This window comes from Triticum urartu, chromosome 7A, assembly GCF_056163025.1.
Source record: "Triticum urartu cultivar PI428250 chromosome 7A, HENAU_Tu73, whole genome shotgun sequence".
Lineage (NCBI taxonomy): Eukaryota > Viridiplantae > Streptophyta > Magnoliopsida > Poales > Poaceae > Triticum > Triticum urartu.
This window is the reverse complement of record NC_141879.1, coordinates 45209509-45228583: the sequence shown is the minus strand read 5'-3', so window position 1 is coordinate 45228583 and position 19075 is coordinate 45209509. Positions and strand designations below refer to the sequence as shown.

Genomic DNA, 19075 nt, shown 5'->3' with positions numbered 1-19075 from the left:
CGTCGGTATCCAATACCTAGTTCAATCTCGTTACCGGCAAGTCTCTTTACTCGTTCCGTAATACATCATCTCGCAACTAACTCATTAATTGCAATGCTTGCAAGGCTTATGTGATGTGTATTACCGAGAGGGTCCAGAGATACCTCTCCGACAATCGGAGTGACAAATCCTATTCTCGAAATACGCCAACCCAACATCTACCTTTGGAGACACCTGTAGAGCTCCTTTATAATCACCCAGTTACGTTGTGACGTTTGGTAGCACACAAAGTGTTCCTCCGGCAAACGGGAGTTGCATAATCTCATAGTCATAGGAACATGTATAAGTCATGAAGAAAGCAATAGCAACATACTAAACGATCGGGTGCTAAGCTAATGGAATGGGTCATGTCAATCAGATCATTCACCTAATGATGTGATCCCGTTAATCAAATAACAACTCTTTGTTCATGGTTAGGAAACATAACCATCTTTGATTAACGAGCTAGTCAAGTAGAGGCATACTAGTGACACTAAGTTTGTCTATGTATTCACACATGTATTATGTTTCCGGTTAATACAATTCTAGCATGAATAATAAACATTTATCATGATATAAGGAAATAAATAATAACTTTATTGTTGCCTCTAGGGCATATTTCCTTCAAGGGTCTCCCTGTCGAATCCCTCTACTGGGTTTAAACTCCTCCAACTTTTCTCCATTGAAGAGAACCGGAAAAGATACTGATTTGATCATACTCATTACCACCTTGATCCATTGCTGAGCAAAACCGAGCCTCTCCATCATTGCCTGGAGATAATCCCACTCTAGTCTGTCATAGGCTTTCATCATATCCAACTTGAGAGCACAGTGACTATTTTTCCTTGATTTACTCCCCTTCATAAAATGCAAGCACTCATATGCCGTGATAATATTGTCTGATATGAGCCTGCCAGGAACAAAAGCAGACTGTTCCTCTGATATTATCTCCGGCAAAATTTGCTTCAATCTGTTTGCAATCACCTTCGAAGCAATTTTATACAAAACATTGCACAAACTGATAGGTCTGAACTGACTAAGTAAAGTTGGGCTCAATACCTTTGGGATAAGTACCAAAAAGGTGTCGTTGATGCATTCCGCATCTTCCTCCCCTCGGACTATCCTAAGAACAGCCTGTGTCACCTCATTCCCACACACATCCCAGTGGCGCTGATAGAAGTGAGACGGGAATCCATCCGGGCCCGGAGATTTTGTTGGGAACGTCTGAAAAAGCGCCTCCTTGACTTCATCTTCGGAATATTCTGCACATAGAATGGCATTCATCTCTGAAGTGACCTTCCGCGGCACATGCATGAGAACCGCCTCCATATGAGGTGTGCCACCGACCAGGCCTAGGTATTTAGACGGCCCACTATTCCTTTTTCCAGACACAGCCCAATAAAGCCAGTCACCAACCAAGGCCAGCCATTTATACAGCTCGCAGGCAGAAGCTAACACCCCGAACAGATCGATCACTCCAGGAGTTTACACGAGAAGCCGGCTGCTGGCTAGCGGTGACGGAGTTGGGGAGTTTGCAGCTGTGGAGGGCTACCGAACACGCCCTTAGTACTTCAACCCAATTTTTCCCAACGTTTTCATGCACTTGCACTTCAAATTGAACTATATCCATTGATTGTCTAGAAACGGAGAAGAAAAGAAAAAGAATATAAGATGAAAAATAGAAAATAAAACAAAAAAATGAAGAAAATAAAACAAAAGAAAATGTCGAGTGCTTTGTAAGAAACACCCGGAAAGGTTGGCCTTTGTCGAGTGTTTTTTATTTGTGAAGTGTAACAAAGTAATCAAGGCGATTCTAATAGTGACATCCATAGAAGCATGTGAGCTTGAGTTGAGATGGATTTAACAATCACCCATGGAAATGCTAATATTTTCTCATTGCTCCCACATAACCCAATGCATGCCACCGCGTGCGCAGCTTGTGAGGATAATTGGAGTTGTCTTGCCTAGAATGCTTGTCTCTAGCATGGTCTTGACATCAACCCCAATAGTATGCAGTATGAATGATCTTTCCAATCTACCATAGTACTAGTAATAATGTATAATCTCGGAATTTAAACTCATGTTACCCTGATTCAAACATTTATATCGGCCAACTGACAAGAACATGCACTGCCCCTTATGGTTGGTGGCATGCTCCTCAAATCCCACCCTTATGGTTGGTGGCATGCTCCTCAAATCCCACTTTCACCGAACTGCCTTTTAAATGCGTCCCATTGCCCCGCCCCCGCCCCCTCTCCACTCACAAGACACATACTCACCCTTAAGGCTATTATAGTGGCTATGATTGCTCAAAATCATTTCAGCCATTGACCGGCCTCTTGTAGATTAAGATCAATTCTGACACCTCACTATTTTCTTCAGTGATTCTATTGTTTGCTACAATGTGAAGTGGTTTCACTTAGTTTTGTCCTGTTGCTACGAAGGTTTACAGTTAGTACACAAGAAATGTGTTGTGACAGTGTAAACTTGTTGGATTAGCTAAAATTAGAGTTCAGATCAAATTGGGAGTTGGAGGCATCTAGAAAGTTTTATCAAGATTACCTCAATGAGTTAGTGACAAAAATATTTTAAAAAGCTTCACTTTACTGCTTTTATTAATTGATAAACATTTTTAAACCCATTCACATATTAATTAATAAACTTTAATACAACCGTTCGTTATAGAATCCGTTTCGCACGATGGTACACTCTGCTAAAATTAATCCACCCAATCTAGAATCAAGACGAAATTTAGCAATCTAATGGCCCACTTTGTTCTTGTCCCTAGTAATCCATGCCATGTTACACTGTGGAATAAGTTGAGGGACACCTAAGGCTTCCCTCTTTAAATCCACGAGGGCTGAGTTATACAAAACATTATTAGACAAATATATTTTTGTAAACAAACAGTTAGTCTCCAAAATGACGGGCTTATGCGGTGAAACTGCAATATACAATCCCACTAAACAAGCTCGCGGTTCTATTTCCTCGACATTTCTGCAGACCATGAAGAAATGAGCACCGATCCCTCATGATCTCTCACCACCATGCCAACCCTTGCAAACCTCTGCCCACCATGAAGCTACTAGCCGCATATTGACTTTTTTTTAGCGTACCCGCACATTGACTGAGAAACATGATTTTTTTTCTTAGAATCACATGATTTTTATTGTTTTTTTGGAAAAACATGATTTTATTGTAAATGACATGGCTATTATATGAGGAATAAAGTTAGTTATGTTGAAAAAAAATAAACATGATCGTAAAAATATATATTCAATTTCGGCCTGACTATCACGTAAAATAATAGTACTAGTAGAAAGCCCGTTAGCCCCCCGCCCGGGTTGAAAAGTAGAAAGCCCAGTAGCCGCTGTTGCAAAGAGTCAGCAGCGAAGTCGCGTCCGCGAGGAAGTAGCACCCGCACGCACCTGGCGGCGGCCGTTCATCGAGGGAGATCGCCTCGGCGCCCGCCGGAAAATCGCCTCTCGATCCGTCCGTGTCGGCGGAGGAAGGAGATCACGGAGGGTGGAGGAGAAGGTCAGTTCCTCCCTTTGGTCCCCTGTAAATCCGTCTCGCGGATCGATCTCGCGGCGCCTCGGCGGCCATGGAGCCGGATCTGGACATGGCGGCCCTGAGAAAGAAGCTAGAGGATGAGGTGCTCGGTACCTGGCTGTGGGACAGGGAGCTGGACTCCATCGCGCAGGAACAGCAAGAGCGAGACGACGAAGGCGATTACGAGTACTACGAATCAGACCAAGAAGAAGAGGAGCTCCACTATGGTGGTTCTTGGGGATACGGGTATACCTTCTACTACGAGGACGGGAACCCTTATTACGTCGCCGACATGGAGGAGAGGTGGGAGAATCAGATGCGGTTTCCTCCGACCATGTCCAGCGCCAAGAGATCAAGGGGGATCTGGGAGGGGTCTCTTCAGGTCGAGGGCCCGTGTCAAGTTGATCCAACTCTGTTATCTGCGCAAAGCTTGCGTAAGTGGCCACGCTTAATTGCAATTGTGTACTAGTTTTTATGTTTTGATGAATCCACTTCGTTTTAAGCATATGATGACTAGTACATTTTATAAGTTTTGAACCCACAGATTCTAGAACATCACAATCTCAAATATGTTTGTACCGGTGGCAATTTTTTAGAAAGTTTGACGGTATGCCTTTATAAATAAAGTTAAAAAAAGATTTGCATGCGCATGGCGATTGTATCTCGAGCAAGTCATATTCTCTATTTCTACGCCATGTCCAATGATTTGCTTGTGGACCAAGGGAAGGGAGTTCCATAAGTCATAAAAAAATACCTAAGCATGTGTAAAGAGAAAAATCGAGAGAAGTCTTCCTCGGGTTCTATATATTGTAAGATTCCGAAGTTCTAATCTATATGACATTATCCATGTATTTACTGTGCAACTTTTGATATCTAATGATTTGTTTTCATATTGCCTGCAGTGCCTCTAATGAAGTGTGACATATTCGGAGAGTTGGCTGAAGAGAAAGAATTAACATTTGGGAAGACCATCGGATCCCAAATAGCCACTCCAGGAAAGTTTTTACCAGGAGGGGCCACCATATTCTGTTCTGCATATTGCTGACAATCTGATGGATCAACATAATGGTGGCTGGGACGAACAGAGATATTTTCTTACCCACTGATGCAAAACAATATTCTTGCAATCCCTTTGAGTCCACATTGCAGGAAGATTTTGTGGTGTCGTATAAGAACATTTTTTTTTATTCTCTGTTCGCTCTGCCTGTCACATTGAATAGGAGCATATATTCGGCGCACGAACTGGAAGAGAAGGTGAGCAAGGCTCTGCTGGGGAAAGTATCTAGTACTCCTAGGCTTGGGATACTCCCGGTGCTCCAAATGTCCGAAAAACATTTTTAAATTGTTCAAAAAATTCTGAAAAAAATACAGCACATTAACGGAACATCGATGTCTCTTGTCACAAAATTTCATATCAAAATTCGAAACATTGCTCGAGATACAAAAATGACAAGTTTTTGTACATAACATAAGTTGGGCTTTAGATTTGGCCCATTATCACATTGACGTCAAATTTGTCATTTTTATATCTCGAGCAATGTTTTGAATTTTTATTTGAAATTTTGTGACAAGAGACATCGATGTTCCATCGATGTGCTGCATTTTTTTCAGAATTTTTTGAATATTTTAAAAATGTTTTTCGGCATGGGTGCACCCGGAGCACCCTAGGGGTGGGAGTACTTGATACTTTCCCGGCTCTGCTGCACCGAACCCGGTGCGGGACATCTTATGGAAGTTAAAAATCCCAAGTAAGAGTAAGGTGTTCCTATGGAAGGCTCTGCATGGTACAGTTCCTCGCATGGCGATCCTTGCATTGCGACATATACCCGTCTCTCCATAATGTCCTATTTGTCGGTCGGGTCTGTAGAATATTCATCACTTGTCATTTACCTACACTTGTGCACAGAGTGTTTGGTGTGCGCTCGGGCTCCTGGATATCATTGACGATGCACTGATTGCAGAGATGTTAGGGTCGGCGGTACCCGACCAGGAAGTCGCCGGTCCATGGTTGTAACACCCCAATAGTTAAGCTATAATGAACCCATGCTAGTGATGCCATGTCATCATGTTTTACTAAGCCAAATTGCCACTTGATAAAAATCAAAGTCAAATTTAAATTGCAAATCAAATTATTATCTCTTCAAACACTGAACAAAATTCTTTACAATATGTCATAAATTCCCCAAGTATCGGTAAAAATATTATCAACTCCATTTGGAGGCCCAAATCGCCCTTGGTAATTATTTTAGTGGACTAGCAACATTATATTAAGCCTTTTCATATTAAATAAATATTCAAAATAAATTGAGACTTGTTGTGCTAGCTCAAAAACTGACTACTATTTATGTGCCAAGTTTCATAATCAACAAAATTCATTTGTATTAAATTTAAATGCAAACTAGCAAAGAAATAAAAGAAGCAGAAAAGAATAAAAGAAAAAGAGAAAAACTATTGTGCACTTCGGCCTGCTACTATAGTGGCGGCCCAGCCCACATACGTGTCATCCCTACCTCCTGTTCATGCGCGGCGGAGGGGGGATCGCGGCAGGCATCCACCGGCCATGGCCGCGCCATGTGGCGTGCCGGCCATCCCCCGGCTCTCTTGGAGCATAAGGCCAACCCCCGGCACAAACCCTAGCTCAATTTCCCCTCTCCCTCGCACCGCTCGATTCTCCCCAATGCCACCATCGCCATGGTCTCCTCCGTTCACATGGCCACCGGCGTCCCCATCAACTAAGATCCCGCCAGGAGATTCGCCTGCCTCTTCTACTTCGTCTACAACGATCAGCTCGAGTCGGGAATGCCTGCATCAAGCGGATCGAGATCCTCTTGAACCTTCGGTCACCGACGTTCTTTGTCGAATCCGGCCACCATCTGTGCTACTAAGCCACCAACGGGCCACCGTGTGCCCCCTAGGTGAGCTCCCAATCTTTTCCCCTCTCTCGACACTCTCGATCTGCAGTCGCAACGCTGTTGTCACCTTTGTTCTGCTCTGGCCGAAAGCCCGTCGCCGCGCACACAGCTTCTGTCGCTCGTATCCGAGCACCGCGTTGTGCTCGTAACCTCCCCAACAAGTCGATGTCTACTACACAATTTATTCTTGTAGACTCATGTTAGGCCTCCAAGTGCAGACTTTTGTAGGACAACAATAAATTTGCCTCAAGTGAATGACCTAAGGTTTATCAATCCGTTGGAGGTGTAGGATGAAGATGGTCTTTCTCATAACCTGCAATCAAATACAAGAAATCTCTTGTGTCCCAAACACACCCAATACAATGACAAATTGTATAGTTGCACTAGTTCGGCGAAGAGATGGTGATAGAAGTTTAGTATGGATAGTAGATATAGGTTTTTGTAATATGAAAATATAAAAACAGCAAGGTAGCAAGTGACAAAACGGAGCATGAACAGTATTGCAATGCTTACAAATAAGGCCTAGGTTCAAATACTTTCACTAATGCAATCTCTCAACGGTGCTAACATAATTGAATCATATAACAATCCCTCAACGCGCGACAAAGAATCACTCCAAAATTCTTATCAAGGAGAGAACATAAGAGGAAATGGTTTGTAGGGTACGAAGCCACCTCAAAGTTATCCTTTTCGATCAATCTATTGAGCTATATATTCCTATAAGTGTCACAAACAGCCCTAGAGTTTGTTGTAAAATAACACCATACTAGACCATTACGGCGCGCGTTGCCGCGCTCATCTATTTTTGCTATAAAATGATAGGAATTTCTATAAGTATACGAAGATATGAGACATGCTTGTAAATTTGCATGAACTAACACATAAATATCTTAGTACTTGAACTAAAAATTAGCTGGCATCCAGGGGAATAGTTTGAAGTTGGGTTTAGGGTTTTAATTAAACAAAACATTAGTTAGTGCGCAGGGGAATAGTGTGAAGCTGGTTCGAGCCTTATCGATCTTTTTTTTCAAATGATTGATGGATAAATGTTGACAGTGATGAACACCTCTTGAAGAATCAGCATACAGTAGAAGCAACATACCAGGTTAGAGTATTTGTTAATTATGAGATCTTGTTTCTTAATCTTCCTATATATTTAGAATAATCGTCACTTTATTCCCCGACGGGCGCGGAGAGAGAGAGAGAGAGAGGGGGAGGGAGAGAGAGAATACCGAGTACTCCATATATATTCAGAGTAATTCACACCACATGAATTGGACATTTTATAGCACATTTGGTGAGTGCAAGTCTGCTCCCTCAACCGAAGCTACCTACAAATTCTCTATCTTTCACGAGGTAAAAGGACACGGACCAAATATATAATTATTGATAGCTGCAGTAGTTATACTTTATAACTTTGCAATATTTTTTGTTCATCAACCATTACATTGAAAGCCTAGACATAAAATTGGGGAAAGAAATTTTGAACAAAATTGGAATATTCTATGCCGCCACATAGTCAATAATTTCTGTTGTAGCACATCCCGTGTTTTCTGTTTATACTTGAGCTGATTGTTCTGCCAAATATATAGGAGTATTTCAAAGCAAACATGAATAAAATGACACCTCAGCTTTCATTCTTCCACACACGTTTTATAGTATAAACTGGAGCTTCACAACGCAAAAATAAAAATAAATTGTAGCTTCAGTAAAAACCAGGCATCTATTGTGTCCCATCAGCACTTTGCCTTTTATGCCACCTTTGGATGGAACAAGGTATTACTCTTCGTGAATATAGACTTAAGATTAATCTATACCAATAAAAAAACCCAAATGGGCAAATCCAAACCATCTCGACCGTCAAATCATGTTATCTAGCGGTTCAAATCGCTCCAATGTTAAGCACCAAACACGTTAACCGCTCTAATTACCCACCACTGCCATTGATTATAAACACATTTTGAGTCAATGCTATCCCTTGAAATCTGCCATATAATTAGTATCCTACCATTCCCGTGAAAAAGTAATTAATATCTTACCAAATACCAACATGCAACAGATATATCTTACCTAATATAACGTGCAACTAATATCCTACCCGTCAACGCTATCCCTTGAAATCTGCCATGTAATTAGTATCCTACCATTCCCGTGAAAAAGTAATTAATATCTTACCAAATACCAACATGCAACAAATATATCTTACCTAATATAACGTGCAACTAATATCTTACCTAATATAAACGTGCATTGCACGTACATTATTACAAGTAGTTGATAAAGGAAATATACCTTTTATGTTGATTTCACAGTTGCCATCAAGAAGTTGCCGTGTTTTGTTGTGCTCACACACCCTGAACAGTTCTGCTAAGCCTTGTAATTAACACCCATATATTCTCTGGGAAATCCTCCACGGTGAAGGCTTCCATTATCAAATTTCCCCAGACCTGAGGATGCATAGATTAAAATCACCCGTAGTTGATTTCATGACCGTTGGGCTCTCGACAAATAGAGGATCCTAAGGAATCAATAAGAGTATGACCTGTTGAGTTCAACATCCTCCAGTAATATAATCATGCCTTGACTGGAATTACTACTACAATATAGCATCGGCCATGATGTTATACTCCCTCTCAACGTGTTACAAAGCCAAGAATCTGAAAATAAATTGATGTATGCAAAGTAGAGCAGCAACAATTAACGTCATCATCACACTGTAAAAACAATACGAAAATTTAAAATTATTCCTATCTTTTTTCAGATGGAACATAATTAAGCTTAGTCTCAATCATTGATCAGCCCCGAAAGCAGCTCGCCACCAAGGTGCGTCCGCCCCCCTTCTCTCGTCCCCCTTCCTCTTTCCCTTGTCCAGATCTGTTCGATGTTGTTTGCTGATGGTGATTCCGCGTGTGTGATTGCAGGCCGCGAGGAAGTCGGCGCCGACGACCGGCGGCGTGAAGAAGCCCCACCGCTACAGGCCCAGGACCGTGGCGCTCCGTGAGATCCGCAAGTACCAGAAGAGCACGGAGCTGCTGATCCGCAAGCTGCCCTTCCAGCGCCTGGTGAGGGAGATCGCCCAGGACTTCAAGACCGACCTCCGCTTCCAGAGCCACGCAGTGCTGGCCCTCCAGGAGGCGGCCGAGGCGTACCTGGTGGGACTCTTCGAGGACACCAACCTGTGCGCCATCCACGCCAAGCGCGTCACCATCATGCCCAAGGACATCCAGCTCGCCCGCCGCATCCATGGCGAAAGGGCCTAAGCCGTCCTCCCCGTCAACGCCGTTAGTGGATCGGAAGTGGAATGTGTTGCTTCCGGTTGTAGTTTGTTCCTAATTGCCGTGCTAGGTCTCTCTTGTTTTCTGTGGAAGAAATATGGTTGTTGGTATGAGTAAGACGAACTTGATATGTGATGATGTTACTTTTGGTTTGCGATGAAGCAAACGTATGTTGACGACCTCACAACTATTGTTGGTAGCAGCAACTCTGTTGTTGTCGTGTCCTTGATCCCATCGTGGTATTCTATCTTGATTTGTTGTGCGACCAATTGCTGTTTTTTTGCGTTGTTTTGGTTTGGGTCGTGCTGTTGATGGTTGCCGTGTGGGCTACGTGTTCTGTCGTCGGTGACACCGACACAAACGTCTGTTCATGGCGAGTTCGACATGATGATGATGCTTATGGCCCTTGTTTCTTATTGTTCGACACGGCAGCATTGTGGTTTCTGCCAAGAGTTTGAATACTTCCTTACTACTGATAAAAATTTGAATAATGTTTCGTGGTCGCTGGTCAGCTGTCAAATGGAGTATGTTGAGCTTCGTGCTAATTGTGCAAAATCCCATTAAGGTTGTGCTGTCCGCAGCTAGAGAAGTTATGGCGTGTGATGTTCAAAATGGCTGCACTGTATCCCTTCTATTCTTTTGTCAAAAACATACAGATCGACTCAGTAAAAAAAATTAATCGAGAAAGTGTAATAATTCGTGTTGATTTGTCTTAAGAAGAATCTGCACGCTCATTTTTTCTTTCAAAAAATGATCAGATCTAGAGCCGCCAAAACGCCACACGTAGATTTCTCTTAAAAAGTATTTTTCACAAATTTATTATTGTACATACTAATAATCAAATGCAAGATGCTGCGAAGTGGCATCAAGAACTGGATTGAGAAATGAACAATATAAATGTTCAATCGGCATTTCTTTGTGGTCAGCATCAAGAACTGGATTGAGAAATGGATAATATAAATGTTCAATCAGCATTTCTTTGTGGCCTTTATGGCTGTATTATATTGGCTCCACGTATTAAGAGCATCTCTAGCAGACCCTGTATTTTTTTGAGCAAGAGCAGACCCTGTATAACTGGTCATACTGTCATAACCTTTGCATGGTCAAAAAAAATGTCCGAACCGTAAAAGTGGTTCAGCCCATAAATTTTTTAAGGACAGCCGAAAATGCATACCCGAAACCTTTATCTTTGAAGGTTGGAAGGCCAAACTGAAGGGGACCCGTGTACTGGCCAAACCTCGTTGGAGCAAACACGTCGTCGCGAAGTTTGCCGGAATCCGTCCTAAACTTGTCGGAATTCATCACCACACCCCGGAAAAGCTCGTTAGACGCCGCAATTGATCACCGCCAGTTCGAGTTGGACGAACTTGACATCGCTGTGACCTTCCATGACCTCAGCCTGGCCGCCGGAATCCTCCCGGCATGGCACGCAAAGGGGCACGGCTAGCCTAGCGCGGCTGGCAATAGAGCAAGGCGGGGACGGCGGGCGACGGGGCGCGGCCGGCATGGTGATGAAGTGCGCCTGGCAGGGACGGGCGCGGTCGACGGGGTTGGGCATGGCTGGCGCGGCCGGCTAGGGAACGAGCAGCAACCGAACTAGAGGAATGAGCTCTTTATCCTACTTTTACAGTTTCTTTTACAGTATCTGGTCGGCTGTAGCTAAAATGAACCCTTAAAATGTAATTTTTTTATCTGTATCCTAGTTTTACAGTTTGCGATTTTAAAGGGTCTGCTACTAAAGATGCTCTAAGATACCCTCTGATGCAAAAAATATCAACATTTGATATATAAAATTAATATCATTAGGTGCGCCATGAGTTTAATTTTTAAATTGTATAACTTCTGTTTTTTACATGTTGATATTTCTTATATAAATATATGGTCAACCTTTATAAAGTTTGACTTTAGATAATATCCAAAGTAAAAAGAACAGGAGGAAGTAATAATCTACCGTGTGTGCAACGGAAAGACGTTGATATAGAACACAATGCATTTGAGTCTATTCACAGTCAAATTTGGAGGACTATGTGTTGTATATAACATGGATGCATGTTGCAAAAAAAACTGATTTTTCAACATTTTGTATTTTAGTAGAAGATTTGGAGATACTTCTAAACTTTCACCTAGTGTGATAAAGAAATGAAAGAACCAAAAAAGACCGCTCTTCATTTGATCATAGTGGGTTTCCCTCACAAAAAAATCACCTCTCAATTTTTTTAACACAGACGCAGACGCTCATATACACACACATACACTCATCCCTTATAATGCATGCACCCACACTCTATCCCAATGAGCACCTCTGAGAGATAGAGCGGCACTTCATCTTGAGATTGATGAAGTTGCCACAGACGCATGCGTAGTCAATGGGAACGTCTCCTCCCACTGAACGCACATTGCTAAAAGGCCTGAAATAAATCCAGAAAAATACGAGCACTAATGTCAGTTCCAGGACTTGAACTCTGGTGGGCTGGGAATACCAATGTCCTCCTAACTATCCAAAATCATTGACTGGTCAAAATCATGCCTCCTAACCATCCAAAATCATTGACCGGTCAAAATCGTGAACCAGATTCAAAATTGAACACCTCACTTGAATGTGAGAGCTTCTTAAGAAAAGAAATTGTTGACCCACCAGTGTTACATGATGGCATTAATTTTTTGTTAGGTGATGAGAGCGTGCACGAGACTGATGCACCTGCCGATTAATTTCCCATATGGAGCTTAGTCATAGTAGATAGATGAATGGTGCATTAACGTTTATTTCAATACTCCTTTTGATTCAAATTTAGTACTTCAACCCATTTTTGCCAACGTTTTCATGCACTTACAATTCAAATTTCATTTGAACTATATCTATTAAATGTCTAGAAAAGGAGAAGAAAAAGAAAAAAATATAAAAGATAGAAAATAAAAGAAAAATGAAGAAAATAAAAGAGAAATGAAGAAAATAAAGAAAACGAGAGATAAAGAAAGAAAGAAAATGCCAGAGTGCTTTGTAAGAAACAACCGGCAAAGGTTGGCCTTTGCAGAGTGTTTTGTATTTTTCAAGTGTAACAAAGTAATCAAGACGATTCTAGTAGTGGCATCCATAGAAGTGCACGAGCTTCAGTTGAGATGGATTTAACAACCACCCATGGAAATGCTAATATTTTTTCGTTGCTCCCAGATAACCCAATGCATGGCACGGCGTGCGCAGCTTGTGGGACGAGACTTGTCTGCTCCCCACGCATGTGCCTATCCATGCTCCCGCGTACGTGGCTTTATTTGATTGGAACAAAATAAGTCCTGACCCCATCCTCTTAAAATCAGGGGGGTGACGACTAGATTAGAAAGAAAAAAAAGAAAAAAGATAGTCGTAGGATGAAATGGGAGTACGGATGGGAGCACGGGGAGAGAGCAGGCAAGCCGGATCCCAGCTTGTGAGGATAATTGGAGTTGTCTTGCGTAGAATGCATGTCTCTAGCGTCTTGACATCAACCCCAATAGTATGTAGTATGAATGATCTTCCCAATCTACCATAGTACTAGTAATAATGTATAATCTCAGAATTTAAACTCATGTTACCCTGATTCAAACATTTATATCGGCCAACTGACAAGAACATGCACTGCCCCTTATGGTTGGTGGCATGCTCCTCAAATCCCACCCTTATGGTTGGTGGCATGCTCCTCAAATCCCACTTTCACCGAACTGCCTTTTAAATGCGTCCCATTGCCCCGCCCCCGCCCCCTCTCCACTCACAAGACACATACTCACCCTTAAGGCTATTATAGTGGCTATGATTGCTCAAAATCATTTCAGCCATTGACCGGCCTCTTGTAGATTAAGATCAATTCTGACACCTCACTATTTTCTTCAGTGATTCTATTGTTTGCTACAATGTGAAGTGGTTTCACTTAGTTTTGTCCTGTTGCTACGAAGGTTTACAGTTAGTACACAAGAAATGTGTTGTGACAGTGTAAACTTGTTGGATTAGCTAAAATTAGAGTTCAGATCAAATTGGGAGTTGGAGGCATCTAGAAAGTTTTATCAAGATTACCTCAATGAGTTAGTGACAAAAATATTTTAAAAAGCTTCACTTTACTGCTTTTATTAATTGATAAACATTTTTAAACCCATTCACATATTAATTAATAAACTTTAATACAACCGTTCGTATAGAATCCGTTTCGCAGGATGGTACACTCTGCTAAAATTAATCCACCCAATCTAGAATCAAGACGAAATTTAGCAATCTAATGGCCCACTTTGTTCTTGTCCCTAGTAATCCATGCCATGTTACATTGTGGAATAAGTTGAGGGACACCTAAGGCTTCCCTCTTTAAATCCACGAGGGCTGAGTTATACAAAACATTATTAGACAAATATATTTTTGTAAACAAACAGTTAGTCTCCAAAATGACGGGCTTATGCGGTGAAACTGCAATATACAATCCCACTAAACAAGCTCGCGGTTCTATTTCCTCGACATTTGTGCAGACCATGAAGAAATGAGCACCGATCCCTCATGATCTCTCACCACCATGCCAACCCTTGCAAACCTCTGCCACCATGAAGCTACTAGCCGCATATTGACTTTTTTTAGTGTACCCGCACATTGACTGAGAAACATGATTTTTTTTCTTAGAATCACATGATTTTTATTGTTTTTTATGGAAAAACATGATTTTATTGTAAATGGCATGGCTATTATATGAGGAATAAAGTTAGTTATGTTGAAAAAAAATAAACATGATCGTAAAAATATATATTCAATTTCGGCCTGACTATCACGTAAAATAATAGTACTAGTAGAAAGCCCATTAGACCCCCGCCCGGGTTGAAAAGTAGAAAGCCCAGTAGCCGCTGTTGCAAAGAGTCAGCAGCGAAGTCGCGTCCGCGAGGAAGGAGATCGCCTCGGCGGCGGCCGTTCATCGAGGGAGATCGCCTCGGCGCCCGCCGGAAAATCGCCTCTCGATCCGTCCGTGTCGGCGGAGGAAGGAGATCACGGAGGGTGGAGGAGAAGGTCAGTTCCTCCCTTTTGTCCCCTGTAAATCTGTCTCGCGGATCGATCTCGCGGCGCCTCGGCGGCCATGGAGCCGGATCTGGACATGGCGGCCCTGAGAAAGAAGCTAGAGGATGAGGTGCTCGGCACCTGGCTGTGGGACAGGGAGCTGGACTCCATCCTGCAGGAACAGCAAGAGCGAGACGACGAAGGCGATTACGAGTACTACGAATCAGACCAAGAAGAAGAGGAGCTCCACTATGGTGGTTCTTGGGGATACGGGTATACCTTCTACTACGAGGACGGGAACCCTTATTACGTCGCCGACATGGAGGAGAGGTGGGAGAATCAGATGCGGTTTCCGCCGACCAGGTCCTGCGCCAAGAGACCGCGGGGGATCTGGGAGGGGTCTCTTCAGGTCGAGGGCCCGTGTCAGCTCGATCCAACACTGTTATCTGCTCAAAGCTTGCGTAAGTGGCCACGCTTAATTGCAATTATGTGGTTTTTATTTTGCGAATCCACTTTGTTTTAAGAATATATGGTGACTATATTTTATATAATTTGAACCCAAAGATTCTAGAACACATCACAGCCTGACAGATTGGCGGTCAATTTCTAAACATCAAGCGCCTGTTGGTTCATAAGTAGAATTTTTTATAGATACTGTTTGTTAGAATTTCTTTTCTTATTTTGATTTGCAGGATCGAAAATCATATGTAATACTTTTCTTGTGGTTTATTTGGCATGCAATTCCAAACTTGATTCAGTCCAATCTTATGAAAAATTTGTTTTGTTATGACAGATGTGGCAAGCACCTTATCCTTCAGATACATTTCTTCCGTTTTTTTATCAATCCACTTAGTTTTGAATCCTGGAACCAACTGACCTATCATGCATCCTCAAATATGCTTGTACCGGTGGCAAAATTTTAGGAAGTTTGACGGTATACCTTTATATAAAAAAAAAGTGAAAAAAAGTTTGCATGTGCATGGCCATTTGAATCTCGAGCAAGTCACATTTTCTATTTATACACCATGTCCAATGATTTGCTTGTGAACCAAGGGAAGGGAGTTCCATATAAGTCATAAAAATAAATACCTAAGCATGTGTAAAGAGAAAAATGGAGAGAAGTCTTCCTCGGGTTCTATTTGTAAGATTCCCAAGTTCTAATCTATATGACGTTTTTTTTTGCGGAATCTAATCTACATGACGTTATCCATGTATTTCCTGTGCAACTTTTGATATCTAATGATTTGTTTTCATATTGCCTGCAGTGCCTCCATTGCCAAGATCGGAAAACCGTTGGGTTGACAAAAGGGAGAATGAACCTTGTCGACGGGCTATCCAAGTGTTTAGTTTGAATTTATCGTCTCCTCATGATGCCGCGTTAGAGGTCTACGGTATGTTTGCATTCCGGGATGTACGAAACAACCAACTACGCAACTATGTATTTGAATACTCTAGAGACAAACCATGTAAGCTTAAGCCGGTGAGTTATGTTGTACCTTTTCTTATTGTCTCTTTATTGAAGATTATTGAAGAAACCTGCAGGATATATGTCTAACTATACAATATACAGGGCTCTTGTAAGCTTCAACCTCTACTTTACCCACATCAAGGCATCTATGCGGTTGGGCTTGTGCTAATTGAATACCGTTTGCTAATTAAAGACGAAGAAGGTGAAGATGATAAGGTGTTAATAGATGGATATTCGGTCTATGCTCCATCTTTCTATGCAGAATATGAAAGGCTCCATTGGCACATTAACACTGGCCACCACGGCAGCATCGATCTAAGAATGGCTTCTATCCCAAAGGCCGTGTTGGCTGTGTTGGAGTTTGAGGTGCATCATCTTGGGGACAATTTGTTTGATTCACTTACAATAACTGCGGTCTATCGTACCATGCAAGGGGGTGCTTTCTCAGTCTTCAATGGCAAGTTGAGTGTTTGCAGGCTGCCATCGGTCACAGTTTGTGTGGATTACACCAAGAATTTGACTATAGACTTGTACACGTACAACAGTCACTCAGGTGATGATAATTGCTATCCTGATGGCGTTGTTGGTGATTCGAAAATTCCTGGATATTTTCATTACGACATTGACGATATTATGTCTGACACCGTGTGGTTTAAACCGCAGAAGAGTGGAAGCTCGACAAAACATTCAAGTAATTTGTACGGTCTTGTAATGTCAGTGAAGGTCACATGGTCTAGCTTGTGTGAACCATGTCAGTAAGATTTATATGTGCAAGGTTTGTACAATATACTTCCATATAGAAGTGTCTTCTTAGTTAGAATTGATTAATTTAGAGTTATTTTCACTCTTTTACCCGCAAGTTTCATCGTTTGTGACAAATATTACTTCATTTATACCACATTTAAGCAAACTCGTGCCACATTTTACCCCATTTAGTATTTTCCTCAGTGTTAGTGCTGATTGGTCGTGCCACCTTTGAGGTTTTTCATTCTCTGGTTTTTGTCACTTAGTCTTTTTTTCAGCAGTAAACCGTCCGGCGCACTGGTCCACTGCTCCTGCCATTCGGACGACCTCCGCTGCCTTCATGAAGCCTGTTGGAGAGATCGTCGTTGCCGCCCCTCCACCTATGGAAGTTGTTGCTCCAACGCGGGTGGACAACGGCAAGTAGGACACGTGGGAGGTGCCAAAGGAGGGGTGGCGTGGGATGTTGCTGCCGGGCGCCACTATGTCTGTCGGTGTGCTGCTGCAGCTGCCGTGCACGCCGGAGCATCGCACACGAGCTGCTTGATGGAATGCACTCCCTCTAGCTGAGGGACAAGGACCTCTTCTCGCGGGCATACATGGTGCCTCACGTTGAGGACCACCCGTACCAGTGCGCCCCAAAAGTGGCATTCCTCCCTGGTGTGCATGTGTGTTGTGTGCGTACTCGTGGGTGTGTTGTGTGTATGTGCTCGCCGGACGGGATGCAACGCTGCCGGAGCACCAACGCCCCACCGCCTGGCCCATGGCCGCCATCATATCGCTCAATTGAAGCACAGCAGCCAGAGCCCGAGTGCCTCGCTGTCAGGGCCAGGGTCGCCATCCCCTCCCTCGTCCACGCGTGGTGCCAAAGTCGAAGGCTTGTCCCCAGCTTGGATTCTTAATGTGTGGTAGAAAAAACTACTACATATAGTTTTTTCTACGGCACTATATTATCTTTGAATCTACAGTGCAGTTGTTGTGCTTCCGCTGGCAAAGAGCTAAAAAGCAGGGACACGGGGGTGGAAAGAGGGGGATACGCATTCGGGGACACGAGATATATAAAATAAAAATAAAATAAAGCCCTGTAATATAGAGTTAAGACAGAAAAATAATGAGAAAGAGATCAGAATACAGCCCCACCCATTGTCTCTTTTATCAAATGCTTGATGCTTGATTGATCCTTTTCCCGTGTCATTGCAGCATCCAACGAGCAGCACAACGAAAGCTCTTTCCACATCCTTTCTAGTCGGCTCTTGATGTATTGCAAAGTGAGATCTTTTGTTACCTTTTGGACGTGGGATTGCTTTGAAAAATGTGGCCCATGGAGGATTGATGCCATCCCTAAGGTTGTAACCCATCGTGTACTCACAACCATTGACCTTATAGTTGCAAGGAAGAGCCTCTCTGACAACAAGTTTAGCGAGCAGTTGTGATCTCAGCAACACGTTCAGGTCATTATGAGAGCCAAGCAATCCAAAGGATGAGTGTCAAATTCATATATCCTCCAATGCAACAGCCTTGAGAATGATTGTTGGATTGTTGCAGTGGCCTCTGTACTGAACTTTCCACCCGGAAGTATTATTCTTCGATCTCCACTGCATGCAGTCAATTGATCCTAGCATCCCAAACCATCCACTTTCTTCACTCGATGCCAATAGCCTCTCGGTGTCTCCAACGTTGGATGCCCTTAAGTACTCTGCCTCAAAGATATCAATCACGGTCTTGTGTGTCTTCGACCAACCTCCAAGATTGTATCTTCCCCGATGCAGACACAGTCATCAATGGCATCGGTAAAACACCCGTAGGTTAGAACTCGAACAACCGTGATACACTTCATCAAAGGGCTTGGACTTATCTCTTTGCATGCAGTCCTCCTCAGCTTGAACCAATCATCATGCTTCTCCACAAGTTTTGCAATGGTGAGAAAGAGACTTGCATGCATTCGAAATCGACGGAGAAAATACTTCTGCGAAAAGGTTGGATTAGGGTCAAAATAATCTCTCATAATATTGGCAAAGCCTTGCACTCTATCGCGGTTGAGGTGTATGCGGTCGAACTGCAATCCTCTCCTCGGCTGCAGAATATCATCGTTGAAGATGCCAACGACCATTTC

General features: G+C 42.7%; 2 protein-coding genes across 5 annotated transcripts; both read left to right on the top strand.

Moving 5' to 3' along the window:
- Positions 1 to 3398: 3398 nt before the first annotated feature.
- On the top strand, positions 3399 to 17957 carry LOC125518254 (uncharacterized). Of its 4 annotated transcripts, none has more exons than XM_087536483.1 (4): positions 14579 to 15214; positions 16019 to 16233; positions 16324 to 16996; positions 17247 to 17957. In XM_087536483.1, exons 1-3 carry the CDS (start codon positions 14833 to 14835, stop codon positions 16978 to 16980), a joined length of 1254 nt encoding a protein of 417 aa, XP_087392609.1. In that variant the 5' UTR covers positions 14579 to 14832; the 3' UTR covers positions 16981 to 16996; positions 17247 to 17957. The 4 variants fall into 4 exon arrangements, with proteins under 4 accessions (XP_087392610.1, XP_087392609.1, XP_087392608.1 ...); XM_087536485.1 differs by lacking the exon at positions 17247 to 17957 and having other exon boundaries at positions 14580 to 15214; positions 16324 to 16774; positions 16885 to 17041; XM_087536484.1 differs by lacking the exons at positions 14579 to 15214; positions 17247 to 17957 and adding an exon at positions 3399 to 4004 and having other exon boundaries at positions 16324 to 17041.
- Positions 4220 to 9859, top strand: LOC147957534 (histone H3.3-like). Its single transcript, XM_087536985.1, has 3 exons — positions 4220 to 4228; positions 9282 to 9305; positions 9404 to 9859. Exons 1-3 carry the CDS (start codon positions 4220 to 4222, stop codon positions 9740 to 9742), a joined length of 372 nt encoding a protein of 123 aa, XP_087393111.1. The 3' UTR covers positions 9743 to 9859.
- Positions 17958 to 19075: the final 1118 nt, after the last annotated feature.

Bases quoted from the DNA above. Each gene is read 5' to 3' on its own strand.
- LOC125518254 (XM_087536483.1), top strand. From the start codon at position 14,833: ATGGAGCCGGATCTGGACATGGCGGCCCTGAGAAAGAAGCTAGAGGAT. The intron at 15,215-16,018 runs GTAAGTGGCCAC...TATTGCCTGCAG, and splicing joins GTTATCTGCTCAAAGCTTGC to TGCCTCCATTGCCAAGATCG. The intron at 16,234-16,323 runs GTGAGTTATGTT...TACAATATACAG, and splicing joins AACCATGTAAGCTTAAGCCG to GGCTCTTGTAAGCTTCAACC.
- LOC147957534 (XM_087536985.1), top strand. The intron at 9,306-9,403 runs GTGCGTCCGCCC...GTGTGATTGCAG, and splicing joins GAAAGCAGCTCGCCACCAAG to GCCGCGAGGAAGTCGGCGCC.